At 37.3% G+C, this 13,732-nt stretch overlaps 3 protein-coding genes across 3 annotated transcripts; 2 read left to right on the top strand and 1 right to left on the bottom strand.

The window, feature by feature from the left end:
- The first annotated feature begins 38 nt into the window (after positions 1 to 38).
- On the top strand, positions 39 to 7,309 carry LOC149935489 (acyl-CoA:lysophosphatidylglycerol acyltransferase 1-like). The gene is made up of 8 exons (XM_090152980.1): positions 39 to 257; positions 1,373 to 1,604; positions 1,687 to 1,904; positions 2,866 to 3,002; positions 5,350 to 5,459; positions 5,801 to 5,930; positions 6,023 to 6,118; positions 6,914 to 7,309. The coding sequence occupies exons 2-8, from the start codon at positions 1,373 to 1,375 to the stop codon at positions 7,161 to 7,163; spliced, it is 1,173 nt and encodes a 390-aa protein (XP_090009106.1). The 5' UTR covers positions 39 to 257; the 3' UTR covers positions 7,164 to 7,309.
- Positions 7,310 to 7,945: 636 nt separating this feature from the next.
- Positions 7,946 to 12,458, top strand: LOC149935488 (uncharacterized). Its single transcript, XM_090180731.1, has 5 exons — positions 7,946 to 8,815; positions 8,881 to 8,924; positions 8,988 to 9,134; positions 11,819 to 11,924; positions 12,146 to 12,458. Exons 1-4 carry the CDS (start codon positions 8,347 to 8,349, stop codon positions 11,888 to 11,890), a joined length of 732 nt encoding a protein of 243 aa, XP_090036857.1. The 5' UTR covers positions 7,946 to 8,346; the 3' UTR covers positions 11,891 to 11,924; positions 12,146 to 12,458.
- LOC149935487 (V-type proton ATPase subunit D-like) lies at positions 12,251 to 13,579 on the bottom strand. Its single transcript, XM_090180730.1, has 7 exons — positions 13,366 to 13,579; positions 13,142 to 13,259; positions 12,938 to 13,085; positions 12,826 to 12,870; positions 12,591 to 12,761; positions 12,451 to 12,529; positions 12,251 to 12,392 (listed from the first exon to the last, which is right to left on the bottom strand). Exons 1-7 carry the CDS (start codon positions 13,404 to 13,406, stop codon positions 12,251 to 12,253), a joined length of 744 nt encoding a protein of 247 aa, XP_090036856.1. The 5' UTR covers positions 13,407 to 13,579.
- Positions 13,580 to 13,732: the final 153 nt, after the last annotated feature.

The following is a 13,732-nucleotide window of genomic DNA, read 5'->3' as shown; positions in this document are numbered from 1 at the left end:
TTTGAAAGCGGGGAGGAGCTACCTGAAATTAGGCCTAACTTTTTCAAACGTTTCTGTGGACCTTTAAAATTTCGCCAACCCCCGTTGTCCCACAGGAAATTTGCCGAAAATTCCTACACTTGACCTTAAAAAAATTTACGAGGAAGCAAACGCGGATGACCAAAGTAACCCAAATTCTCTGATATTTTGACTTTGAAGTTTCGACTTGAATAATGTAGTTCTTATAAGGAAACAAAACCGTTATCAATCTATTATAGGTAAGCCGTTTTAGGTCATTTTAACCCTCTCTGTAAAAAAAGGTTTTGGGACCTGGCTAAGAGAGGAATATGATAAAATTTAATACCCAAATATTTATTTGTTGTGCCGCGTATTTTAAAAGCTCACAAACTGAATTTCGAATATGGGTGTTTATTATTAGACTTTAATAGCTCTTCTAAATAAAAAAAAACACTACCGGTATAGTATAAATCTATCGAACGGTGATGCGAAAAAAAATTATTGTTCTAGTTATGCGGAATTGGATTCAAAAGAGCGGATGGGAAAAATAAGAACGAGTTCGTTGGAACGATTCCTCGCTTTCACTTTTCACTTCTAACCAAAATAACTCGTCGAATTTTGGAAACCAAAAAAAGCGCGTTTTCCAAATCCTAAAAATCCCCGCTATTACCGTCTGTTTAAATTTAAAGCTTATTTTTTTATTTCAATTTGAACAATAGAATGGTAGGAAGCGGCTCCTATCTCGTCAAATAATATCCAGGGGGGCTGTGTTTGTTTCGTCCGACTATAGCGGAATCCGCGAACGTTGTTAATATTAGAACTAAAAGGATTGTTACGATAACCGTGGAAAGACCTCGATCTTGAGAGAGAGAGACAATTTGTTTTAGAGAACGCAGAAACGCCAAGGCTCGAGTTTCACTAAAAATTCTCCACTGACCCAGATTTTCGTTGTCTTGCCCCCCTTCCTTTAAAAATATCGGAATCTTTTTTCGCTCGCAATATTACGGCAGGTTCGCCGACCTGAAAAATGTATATTTATGAAAGGACTGCGCAGCCTGGAAGTGGAAAAAAGAAATCACTTTCGATGTTTTAAAAGATCAACCGTCGATGTCCACCCGTTTATTCGGCCGCTCGGGTAGGGACGACGCGCTCCGCGGTTCTCCTCTCCATCCGATCCCTCGCGGCATCTTCCGGGTTATCGCTGGCGGATGCGATGATATAAACACTCCCGTTTATATCCAGCGTTTTTTATACGAGCGATTAATTTATAAATGTTTTAAAAACTAAGTTATCATTTGTATCAAAAGGAACAATTTTTTTATTGGATGTTTTAAATTAATAAGTAATATTAACAATTTCGGTTTATAATCCACAGATGGAAAAGTTAAATTTTCAAAGAATATCGCGCTTGACTAAAAACGTACTGAGGGCTTTGGGCATTTTCACTATAAAAATGTATTCCTATCCCGCGTTCGTGTTATGGTTCGGCGTGATTCTATTCCCTCTCCGAGTGATCAAACCGACGTGGTATTGGAAACTGGAAAGCGCAATCTTCAAAATTTTAATTCGATTCATCGGAGCCTGGATTTGGCTAGTTGGATACAAAAGTAAGCGATAATTTTTGAGTTCTTTAATTCCATATTATCGTGAAATCTATTTTAGTGAAGATTTTTTCACGTATACGTATAGTTGAAGAGTTGGGGGATGATTTGCAACCGTGTTACGGTGAGAATTGTCTGTTATTGGTAAACCATCAGTCGACGGCGGATGTTCCGATGTTGATTGGCTCGCTGGCGTTCAAGGAAGGCGGCGTGCTCGAGTCCACAATGTGGATTATTAGCAGCATTTTTAGGTACACGACATTCGGTTTAGTTTCCTGGCTGCGAGGTGATTTCTTTATATCTCAGGTGCGTTTCCCATTTCTACAAATAGACGTTCATTACAAAATTGTACTGGCCCGCCGGTAATACCACTCCTTCCCCTTCATTCCTAACGGCAAAAAAAAAAAAAATTAACACAACTTTATATAGTTTGATAATTGCGGTAGTAACATTGAAAAATAATAAGATTTTTTAACAATGGGTGCTTAAATAAAGTTACTTTCCCAAAATCATGCCATAGCCGAAGGTGGGGTATTTTAAACTTTTAACTTTTCGATTTTACTTAATAGCAGCACCCAATTTTATTACACTTAATTTCCGTATTAGATACTTGAACCTAGGAGCAACAAACATAAGGAGAACGCAGCTAGCGCTAAATCGTCTAACCAATGAAAACTGTACGCAAGAAAATGCCGACTTTTGAAGAGTTGCGTTCTCCTTGTGTGGTGCTGTGTTTGTTGCTCCTAGCTTGAACTAAGTTTTGTTGTTATTGGAAAGATGAGGATAAGTTTGATGAATGCAATTTAATATGTCTTAAAATTATAATAATATAATTTTGGGTGTACTATTGCAAAACCCCTTTTTAGCTTTAATTTCAAGGGTTTCTTCAAGTCCGGCTTTTTGTCGTGAGAGTTAAATTATCCCCAAAACAATATTTAAACCTATCCTACACTCTAAAATAAATGACATCTACAAAAATAGTCGTTCAAATTCATTAGGCGTAACAATGGGTTGATTGAACAATGAGAATACTGGAGTAAAGTTTACACACAGTAGTTATTATTATCACGATCCGATACGTTTTAAAGCGAAAACTTTTCCTGGTACGGAATGCTTATTATAACTCCGGTGACCCTTTTTTGGAAAAGTTTTTTTTTTCTTCAAATAGTGGCTATGGGAGAACGTTTTATTTTTATCTTTATTATAAAATTTTTGTTGGTACTCGATTTTCAACAATAATATTAATGGTGTATGATTTTATTTATAGGGGAAAGATGTCCGCGAAACGCAGCTGATCAATTTGGGAGCTCATCTCAAATCCTCTTACGTGACGTCGGGAAAAAAATGGATCGTTCTCTTTCCCGAAGGTGGATTCCTCTCCAAGCGAAAAGAGTCGAGTCTCAAGTAAACAATTTGCTCTATACCCTCTACGTGTATTGTTAGTTGACAGCAGTTGCGTAGCGAGGAAATTTGGCTTGCCCCCACCTTCGCCCGGTCAGGCTTAAATTACGAAGTATGACAAACAGATAATTGTTATTATATTTAATACAATAAAATCAATTTTAATCTTCTATATTATAGCATTATCTCACAAAACTGTCCGTAAAATTGACAAATATCGTTAATTTAAGCCTTCAGTCATGTTCGAGTACTTTTAAAAATAACTAAATGGTTAATCAAAAATAAGCTTCCTAGAAAACCCGGAACAATTATTGTAGTTTAATATCTAAAAAAAACTATATTTTTTTATCTTTCTTCAAACGCCCGTAAAACTGACACAATTCAACTTTTTAATTTTCAACAATAATGAGTGTAATATATAATACAATATCCGTTTTAATACTTTGGGTGCCTCTTTGGCGCCCCTCTGACCGTCAGCGCCTCTGGTTGACAGGTCGGTAGAAGGTCGATAAAAAAAGTCAAAGTTTGCAATAGCCTGGACTGTTAACAAGGGGATCATTATGACAATAATAGGCTTCGTGCGTAGTTTAAATTTTGGTCATAAGTATCGCCGCCTACCGACCGAGTTTTAAATTGAATTTATGAAAGCTGTCTGCTCGTTCAAAATTATCTCTGCACAACTTACAGGTGAAAGTTTCAACCGAAAAGCATAGAAATTGAAAAATCGTCTGCTATTTCTCCACATATTTAGTTGACGGATATTAATGCAGATGGCGCGGTATTTCCTAATCTCGAAGGTTATAAGGCTCTTCAATAAAATCATAACTTGCCCCCACGTGAGCATTTTGGCAGAACTTTGAAGATAAAAACTATCAGAAGATAAAAACTATCAGCTTTATGTAGTATTAATTCTATTCGCGACCGAAAACTATCGCAACGCCCCCTTTGGTTCGCCATTGAAACCTAGATAGGTAGCGGCTAAAGTAGACACTATTAGTTTTTCCTCATTTATTCGTAAATGATACTTGTATTTCAATATAATTTTTGCATCGCTTGCTTATATTTTGATAAGTTTATTTTGAAAAAACTCTACCTCGGAGAAGCTAGCGCCGTTACGCCACCTAGACTCGTTTCGCTCGCGAATTAATTTATACTTAGGGAACAGTGTAAGAAATAAGGCACTATCACAGGTCAATCGCCAGTTTAAAAATTAGCTGGGCCAGTTTAAAAATTAAATGCTTGGGGTGTTAGTGGCCCTGGTGACCACTTAATTAATTCAAAGTTTTTTCCCTTCAAGATTTTAGTTTCATTAAATTGGCCTATTGGTTAATCCGGCCCTGGTCGTGAGTCTGTCTACTCTACACTCTACACACAGTATAGAAGTAGCGAATTTAGCAGTTAGCAAAACGAAACACTCTTTTTAGAAACGTTTACTGGGCGCCGCCATTATCGTACAGACAACCAACGAGCACAGAAATTTGGTCCCCCCAAAACCGGTTTTTCATCACCCTCCCTATACTCTGTAAGGTAATGGCCATAGAAATCTCATAGGTAACTAGAATGCTGCCGTGTAAGTGGCAAATGGGCCAAACGCCGTGGCAGACGATAGCCAGATCTCAGCCAATCAGAGCTCAAAGAGTGGTTCTGCCAAGAATTTAATGTCACCAGAGAGAATGACGTCACCTATCTCCCGCTATAGTAGCGGATCCAAGGAGGATTATTATCCTCCTTGGCGGAACCACTCTACGGCCTCTCATTGGCTGAAGGTTCAAGGCGAACTGGCGTCAAGTTCGGCCGTAGGCGGCAGCATTCTAGTTACCTATGAGATTTCTATGGTAATGGCGGTCGATTGGGAAGGCGCGTTTAAGAGTCTATAGGGAAACAGCAGCTTGCTGCCTTTTACTGTATTAGCGTCTATGGGAAGATAACATGGATAAAAATGGTCAGTGACCAGTTTTTTAATTAAACTACCTAAGCAGTTTTAAAAAATTCCTTATTTCTCAGCCTGTTAGGGATAATGACTATGTTCATAGAGAATATAGTTTTTTCCCCCGACTCGAGAGGAGGGGATGGAAAAGCGTTACCTGCTCGTGCTTCAATCGCGTTGGAAGATGTAAGTTTTGGGGAACCAATAACATACCGGGCTGATTTGATTAAATTTTAAGGGGAAGAGCTTACTCTTGTTTCTTCAGGTGGATTAGGAGATATTTCTGTTAGTATAAAGAGAAATGGTTCGTATAGTCGCGGTAGCACAAACTATATACTTGACTTGAACGGGGATTTTATCAAACCGCATATTTAGATCACGTTAACGGTAATTTAATTTAATAATTTAATTTATTTACGTAAGATTCGCCCGCAAATACGGTCACCGAGAATTGAAAAATGTGACCCTGCCACGAGTGGGGGCTGCGAGCCAGATTCTTGAAACATTATCGAGAGAAAATTTGCAAAACGATGGTTTGTTATTTTTATATTTATTGGCACCTAGGAGCAACAAACGCAAGGAGAACGCAGCTAGCCATTAAACACGCTAACGAAGGGTTGTGTACGAATTTCATTGGACGAGCGTCACGAGCCTTTACGCTGAACGTTTTACGGGCGGGGGGGGAGACAATTTCCGAATTTTTCCCTTCCGACGGTAGCAGGCGCTAAAGCGTCTGGCCAATGAAAAACGTACACTAGAAAATCCACGACTTTTGACGGGTTGCGTTCTCCTTGTGTGGTGTTCTGTTTGTTGCTCCTAGTTGGCACTATTCGATTGTTATTATTCTTCAATATCCGCTTTCATTCGGCATTAGGTCTGGAGAAGGAAGCCATCAAATGGGTCATTGACGTGACGTTTGCTTACTCGGAAGGTAACCCTATCCATATCACCTCGGGATATACTCTGGACCCAGCGCCGCCCGCGGTCACTCGCATTCATTACAGGTGCGCTTTTTACTGACCCCGAAACAAGCGCGGACGTTGTTCGTGAAATCTCTCATTAATTAAAATGTTCTTTTTGAAAATAAAACTCGTAGGCGGTATCCCGTCGAAGCTGTTCCGAAGGACAAGTTGACGGAATGGTTATTCGAACGGTGGTCCGAAAAGGAAGACATGCTCGAAGAATTCTACAAGTAATTTACTTTTTATCATGTTAAATTTAGAAACAAATTAGGCTTAATAATAAGGGAAACACGCGTATCATTTAAGCTTCAATGCGGACGGAAAAGAATACAGTAATATCATAAGTTTATATTTATTTACATACGTGTGTCGGTTAGTCGAAATAATTACTGATTTAAATGTGTGGAGTGATTGACATTATAAATAAGCGTCTCAAAAACTGAAACTTTAAAAAACTGAAAACCTTCACTATGACGACGAGACAATGAGCTCCTATTAGGCCTACCGACTTATTCTTAAGTCCCACAATAATGCGCTCTCAGTAAAAACCTAACAAGCGGAAGATAGGGAACGGTCATTATAAACTTACGGTAGTATCATTTCGTAGCATCTAGGAGCAACAAACACACCACTGCCCACACAAGGAGAACGCAACCCGTCTAAAGTCGTGCATTTTCTTGCGTACATTTTTCATTGGTTAGACGCTTTAGCGCCTACTGCCGTCGGAAGGGGAAAATTTCGAAATTGTCTCCCCCCCCCCGCCCGTAAAACGTTCAGCGTAAAGGCTCGTCCAATGAAATTTGTATACAATACTGCGTTAGCCTGTTTAAAGGCTAGCTGCGTTCTCATTGTGTTTGTTGCTCCTAGGTAGCATTGACCGTAGCTGCCATTTTAGGCACCTTTTTTATCTGTGGGATAAAGCGCAAATGACTGATACGCTATTCTATGCCAAAATGAGCACGGGAAATCTCGGTTTTCTTTAAGATAGTGTGATTTTTGTAAGAAAGTGATTGAATTCTGATTAGGACCGGCGTTTTTGTGCCACGTCCGAACTATCCGGAGCAGAGAGCCGGAGCGAATGAAAGGATAATCAACGGAGAATCGGCCAAGCGATATCCCTTGGACAAATACTCTTATTTGAACATCTTATTCCTGCATGTATTCTTCCTAATATTCACCGCCCTGAGCTACGTCTTCATCCAAAATGTATGGTATAATTGCGGAGAAAACCTATTGGGACAAACGAGCATTTTGTTGGCTGTTCCGGAACATTAAATACGCCCAAATGAATTTAAGATGTCCTGTTTATGTGTTTGCACGCGCGAATGTACAAATGATATATATTTTTAAACCTATAGCGTTGAATGCGATGCTGTGTTATTTTTTATATTTTATATTAAAATTTTATTTTTTATCCTTAATTTTGTTACGTAATTTAGGTGAAGCTTGAAATTTCTTTATTCGATAAACTATAAAAACGAATTTTTGCTAGAATCAATTTAAGCCCATTAAAACGCCACATTTTAAAATACATTTACCAATTTCCTCTTGAATGTTTTTGTCGTTGCTTAGGGGAAATTTTAACTTTTTTTTGGTTCTAAGTTTTCCGATTATGGTCTGGTTATTTTTAATCCGTTTTAAATTCCCACGTGGTTGTTCCTCGTAAATTTGCGCGCGTTTACTCGCGACCGAAACGAGTCTAGGTGGCGTAACGGCTCTAGCTTTTCCGAGCTAGCGCCTATAATCTAGCGTCTGCTACCGACAAATTAAAAAGTCATAAGAACGTTTTTCTTAAATAAACTTATCAAAATATAAGCACACGATGCAAAAATTATATTGAAATGCAAGTTTTATTATTTATTGAGTAAAATTTACGAATAACAATGAGGAAAAACTAATAGCGTTTGATTAGCCGCTACCTATCTAGGTTTCAATGGCGAACCAAAGGGGGCGTAGCGATAGTTTTCGGTCGCGAATAATAAGCATCGAATGGCATGGATATATACATTCTAAAAAGGCTTGAGATTTCTGTCATATTTTGATTTCCACATACGCGGAGGTCGGATAAACAAAAATGTCTTAATGCTACAATTTATTGCGTTTCTAGATAAAAAAGAGAGTCGGAAATGTTCTTGACAATTTTTGCTGGTAATATGAACTGCAGGGGATTGAAGGGGATTTCAATGCGTATTAGCAGGTGGCCGTTTTATAACACGTGATTCGCTGGATGAGGGTGCTAACAGACGCCCGGAAAATATTACTTATAGCATATACATACATCTATTTTTCCGAAGGGAAACGCGTCTACATTGTTGATAACGCAATTTTCCACTGCCTAAGCCTAAAACGTAAACCCGACAACGATATGGCCGACGTTCCAAGATTAATTTCCGTCGATTTTAGCATTTAAAATATTGAAAATAATCAAGAAACGCTTCGTATATCGGTTTGTGGTTCTATGTTTTCCTGGTACGGTTCTCGCTCTCGTATATATAGGTTAAATATGCTTCGAAGTTTGTGGTTACCTTTCGCGTTTGTTTGTCTGACTTCTTTCGGAACTTGTTTTCCAACCGAAAATACCGTCAACGCGGAAATTTCCGTTTTGAATTCGGAATCGCCCTCAACGGTTACGGTTAACAGCGACGGTTTTAAAAATAACTTGACCGTAACCGAGACCAGCCAAAAAAACGGTACTTCGAAAGTCGGAAACGAGATCAATGGCGCTTTAAGTTCTTCCTCCAACTCCGCAAGTCAAACAACCAAGACTTCGAGTACAGTCCAGAACTCTACAAGTACGTCATCGGCTAGTTCCAAGTCAGGTACTACTCGTAATAATATTTTATCCGTCACGTCAAATGAAACGGAAACAATTACCGAGAGCTCAATTTTTAAAAATAAAACTGACAGTTTGAACGGAACGCATGATGGTGAGTTTTCTATTAGGGTTAAATATGCTTGTGACCATTTTAAACGAAGTCTTTCTTAATATCAGATGAAGGAGTTAGATCTTATTTCCTTTCCAAAGTTATGTTTTGGGTAAGTGTTGAGCGGGTGTTTTTGGAGAAACATAAAATAATTATTTTTAATTTATTATTTCAGAATGACGACTTTCTATCCAGCATTATCGCCCCGGTTTTGGTGGGATTAGCCGCTGCGCTCTTAATCATAACCGTTATTTCGTGTTTCAAATGCTTCAGGACTTCGCTAACGAACAGAAAGAGAATATCGAAATCAAGAACCCTGAGAGTGAGTGTTTTCCAATAATTACGAAATGGGGGCGGGGTTATAAGAGGCGAGAGATTTTTAGGGTGCAAATTCTTTATTTGGTATTTAAAGGGGCGCAAAGTCTTAAAACGAGTATGAATTTCAGGTGGATCAACGAATTTAACATTTCTGCAAACAGGTTTAACGGAAGCTAGGGGTGACTGCTGCGAGTTACATTTAAACACATTGTCAGTAGCGTCGCCAGAATTTTTTTTGCGCGTAGGCTGATCATTTGTGGGGGGCCCTTTAAAACCATAGGTGTCAATGGAACGAAAAATATTTATTTTCAGTTTGAATATTACCATCAATAATTGTTTTTAAATCAACAATGCGCATCGGATTATCTTTAGGGTATTAGAAAGAATGCGATTTATAGGGACTTGGCAGTGCTACGTCACAGTTTTTTTCAATAGTTTTTATCGTGGGGAGTCTCTATTGACAACAGGCGAGATACGATAGCCTACTTTCTGCCATTGTAGTTCGTAATAATCCTCAACAGTTTTACTCTTTCAAGCAATTAATGTTTTTAAAGTTTGGTTTGGCATTTGAGTTCATCAATATTGCGTAAAAGATAATTCAGTGCGTTGGTTCTGCCTTGGATTAATTAATCCAATGTTCTACGGTAACATTTTCCCAATGTATTATAAAAACTACTATTTTTTTAATAATAGAAAAAAATCTTTCCAATTATGCTATCTCGTCAGTATAGTCGATTTTGCTACAATCAAATCGGTCAAGGACACGAATATGAAGCTAGAACTGAACAAATTTAAATAAAGGGCCCCTATTTAGTTAGATTGGGGGGCCCTGGAGATTTAACGTAGCATACCCCTAGTGGTGCCACTGCACATTAAGTGTCATAATTTGTATACCGGTGCACCTTGGATAATATATCATCTTATATCACCGGCAGTCTCATCAGAAATGCTAGAGTCCACAACCCGGATGGGCGGCGAGAAAACCCTACTACTTGTAATGATTTAATTAATGTGATAATTATAAAGATTTAATACTGAGTTAAAAGCGGAAACATTTTTATTGTGACTACTTGTTGTCGAGCGGGAAGTTTTTTGATTTTTCTTCCCGCACTCTCAGGTTCCCTTGTTACATTAAGTGGCGCCACCTAACGGAGGTCTTATACAAGTATGATCGTCATATATCAGAAATGCTCCGCGCTAGAGTCCACAACCCGGATGGGCGGCGAGAAAACCCTACTACTTGTAATGATTTAATAGTTCTTTTTATAAACTAACGTGGCATTCTTGTTTAAATGTTGCTCTTACGTCACAGTCTCTTACTTTCACAAGCCTACTAGCGCGCGCTACAGTCGCGAGGAATATTGTTTTTTTTAGCGTGCGTGCAAATCGCTCGTGCGCAAAATATACTAATAAAGCTGTCTCTTCTGACGTAAGAGCAACATTTTAACAAGCTGGGCAAGACCACTTTTTATTTTATAAAATCAACTATTAATGTGATAATTATAAGGATTTAATACTGAGTTAAATGCGGAAAATTTTTTATTGTGACTACTTGTTGTCGAGCTGGAAGTTTTTTGATTTTTCTTCCCGCACTCTCAGCATGGGCAAACTACTACAGGACTCGCAATTTCATACTAAGCTCCCATAGAGTATTTCTCTTCGAACTGTCGCGCTATTCGACTGGAGCGCTACCGTGCGGAATTCGCGAGATTTAAAAATCTGGTACAAAATGACGAGTATCTCGCTAGCCTGATTTACGAGTTTATAAATATTTTTTTAGCTATGGCCCCGAAAAATGTTATTTGAAGATAATGATTTTGAAGAATAATGCCCATTTTCATGGAAAAATTAGCTTTACCAGTAATTAATGAAGTTAATATTACGTCTTGAGCTGTACTCTTTCTATTGAATATCCATTCGATATTAAGTAAGCCTTTTAGAAGATTCATTACGAGGGTTATTTTGTGCCTCCTCGAGTTTTTCAACCGTTTCGCAAAGATTAGATTGAAATATATTCTCATGAATATCTGATATTCAAACATTCTTATCATATTAGTTAATAAAATAGATTAGTATAACTTAACATGAAAATTCGGCGTTAATTTTACCTTTCAATAATCTAATCTCCAACTCCATGGACGCTGCCATCTTGTCCCAAATTTTTAACTTCAAAGAACTTCACTAGATGGCGCTGCCCGTCACGTAAAATTTTAAAATGACATTTGGGAGACGAAGTTTTATAGGCTTACATTACGAGTCCTGTAGTAGTTTGCCCATGCTCTCAGGTTCCCTTGTTACATTAAGTGGCGCCACCTAATGGAGGTCTTATACAAGTATGATCGTCATTAAGATTAATCCTCCTTGTTCATACTGCCGTCAAGCTGCGGGTAAGTTAAAATGGATCGGCAACCACGTGGCATGGAAAAGTTTGAAAAGTGCGCGTAAAATATTACGTCACGTGATTGTGGAGGTCCAATGACGTTCTTACCAGGTATTTTCGATCACCCTCCTGGAATAAAAAGTCCAATGGTCAATGTTTACGAGATTATTTTAAATAATAATCAGCTAACCAATTCAACGAGCGACTTTTAATGGCTTTAGATCGGGTAGGCTGCTTACAATGTGCAATAAGGGGGTGGAAATATATTCATGCCTCACACTATTTCATATTTTTCTTGTCAATTGAAGGGCGACATAAGAAAAATGAAACACATCGACAGAGTGAAGTTACTCGCGGCCAGTTCGGACGACGAATTCTAAAAAGTTATTAATTGCAAACGTTAACTAATAAAAAGTAAACCATATTTTTTTAATTTTCCTCCTACAATAGTTTCCAAGAATTCTTGGTTTCTAAGTACACATTTTATGGGCACAAATATACATATTATTAAAGCCACTATTTATTATTATTCCCCTGACTAGAATAATGTCAGTTCTATATTATAGTTCATTATTTCTTTTTATCCTTTTAACATTATATTAACACTTAAATCTTTTTTGTTTAACAAATTGTAGAACAAAAACTGGAATGGACATTCTCATTGTGATAAAACATCGCTTTTAAGTTCCATCACCTTTATACATAAATTACATAAAAATATTCCAGTCAGATCGAAGTTACTAAAACAATAAATCTTCATCGTGTTCATCTTCTAACAAATTCTTTGTATCTGCTTGCAATCTCCCTTCTTCCTTCAAAGCGGCTTTCCAAACTTCATCAGCTTTTCTCATATCCTTCTTTTTAGCTTGTATTTTCTTAAGTCTGATAATTTTGATTGTACATTTTTGTATAAAATAAATGACACACTTTGAATAATTACCTGTAAAACTCTTCTCTTTCTCTCTCATCCAACTCACTAGTGATGTAGTTCAGTGTTCTTTCAATTCGTGGTATTATGACTAAATTTTCATTTATATTTAACTGCAGTGTTAATGATAAATTATTATTATTTTTTTTTACCATGCTCAATTGCGTTCACTCTTCTGTTGGTTATTTTTATAACTTCGTCCAGGGTGATAAAAGAGGTTTGAAGTGATGCCAATTCTACAAGCAATTGAATCGCTTTGGCATATGCTTTTTTAAGTTTTGCTAATTGTTGGCCCCCTCTAGCTAATCCAGCTAGTTCGTAAGCTGAAAAAATAAGTAATTTATTAATAAAGTTATTGCACGGTTCCATCAAAATAATTTGATTTACTATCGCTTCCATCCTGGTAGCTTTCAAATACTGGCAAATTAACTCCTGAAAGGGTGTAATTTAGCGTTAAAAAGGTTATCTGGGCTTTGGAGATATTAAATTGATCATTTACCGGCAACATTATCTTTTCTACTTCTAACTTTGATCTGAGCTCTAGTAACGTTTTGTAAGACCACTTGATTGAAATCACCCGTGGTAAATTTAGCTTCAGCTAGTGAAAAGACTGCTTCCTTCATAACTTCTCCCATTAAGCTTTTGGTCTACAATGTGAAATATGATCAAAATTTACATTATGATCTTTTAAAAGCTTTAGTACCTCAACAATTTTTTTGAGTATCATTCTAAATCTTAATTGCAGAGCATCTGCTTTCTTTTTCAATAAGCTATGTCCTTTTTGAGCCCCTTTCAGTCTCGCTTTCATAATGCTCATGGCCCTAATAAAATTTGAAAAACATTGTTTTATTTAAAAAAAAATGTCTATTTATTAATTTGGGTCTTTTGGCCTTTTTGGGAACCCATAAGCCTTGCTCTGATACATACATTCGGCTGGGAAAAACGGCGATACGGTCGTTTTGACTCATTTTGATGCTTAGTTACACTTGATGCTAGTATATTTAACTTACAAACAAACTTAATATTAATAGTATTCTGGTAATTAATATTATTTACTTGAAATTGGGAAACCTTTTTCCACAAAAACTAACTCGGCGCATACCCCAGAAAAGTCAGGTGACTCAACAGTGATGCCAGATTACTAAAATGAAATTTTATTTGGGGCGTTGAAATTTTCCTTTTCGAACAAAGAAAAATAAAAATTTACTTTAGTAACTCCAGGGTTATAAATAGATGGTTCAATCACTAGCTCAGTGATTGAACCAATAGAAGAGGTTATTTTTGGAAATATAAT

Source organism: Leiobunum rupestre, chromosome 7 (assembly GCF_980474605.1).
Source record: "Leiobunum rupestre chromosome 7, qqLeiRupe1.1.hap1, whole genome shotgun sequence".
Lineage (NCBI taxonomy): Eukaryota > Metazoa > Arthropoda > Arachnida > Opiliones > Sclerosomatidae > Leiobunum > Leiobunum rupestre.
Note: the sequence above shows the minus strand (reverse complement) of the source record. Positions and strands in the feature narration are given on the sequence as shown.

Excerpts from the sequence above, each read along its gene's own strand:
- LOC149935489 (XM_090152980.1), top strand. The coding sequence starts at position 1,373 with ATGGAAAAGTTAAATTTTCAAAGAATATCGCGCTTGACTAAAAACGTA. Across the intron at positions 5,931-6,022 it reads GTCACTCGCATTCATTACAG|GCGGTATCCCGTCGAAGCTG; the intron begins GTGCGCTTTTTA and ends TAAAACTCGTAG. Across the intron at positions 6,119-6,913 it reads ATGCTCGAAGAATTCTACAA|GACCGGCGTTTTTGTGCCAC; the intron begins GTAATTTACTTT and ends AATTCTGATTAG.
- LOC149935488 (XM_090180731.1), top strand. The coding sequence starts at position 8,347 with ATGTTTTCCTGGTACGGTTCTCGCTCTCGTATATATAGGTTAAATATG. Across the intron at positions 8,816-8,880 it reads TTTGAACGGAACGCATGATG|ATGAAGGAGTTAGATCTTAT; the intron begins GTGAGTTTTCTA and ends TCTTAATATCAG. Across the intron at positions 9,135-11,818 it reads CGAAATCAAGAACCCTGAGA|GGCGACATAAGAAAAATGAA; the intron begins GTGAGTGTTTTC and ends TGTCAATTGAAG.
- LOC149935487 (XM_090180730.1), bottom strand. The coding sequence starts at position 13,406 with ATGAGTCAAAACGACCGTATCGCCGTTTTTCCCAGCCGAAT. Across the intron at positions 13,260-13,365 it reads GCCGTTTTTCCCAGCCGAAT|GGCCATGAGCATTATGAAAG; the intron begins GTATGTATCAGA and ends AAATTTTATTAG. Across the intron at positions 12,530-12,590 it reads AGTGAACGCAATTGAGCATG|TCATAATACCACGAATTGAA; the intron begins GTAAAAAAAAAT and ends ATGAAAATTTAG.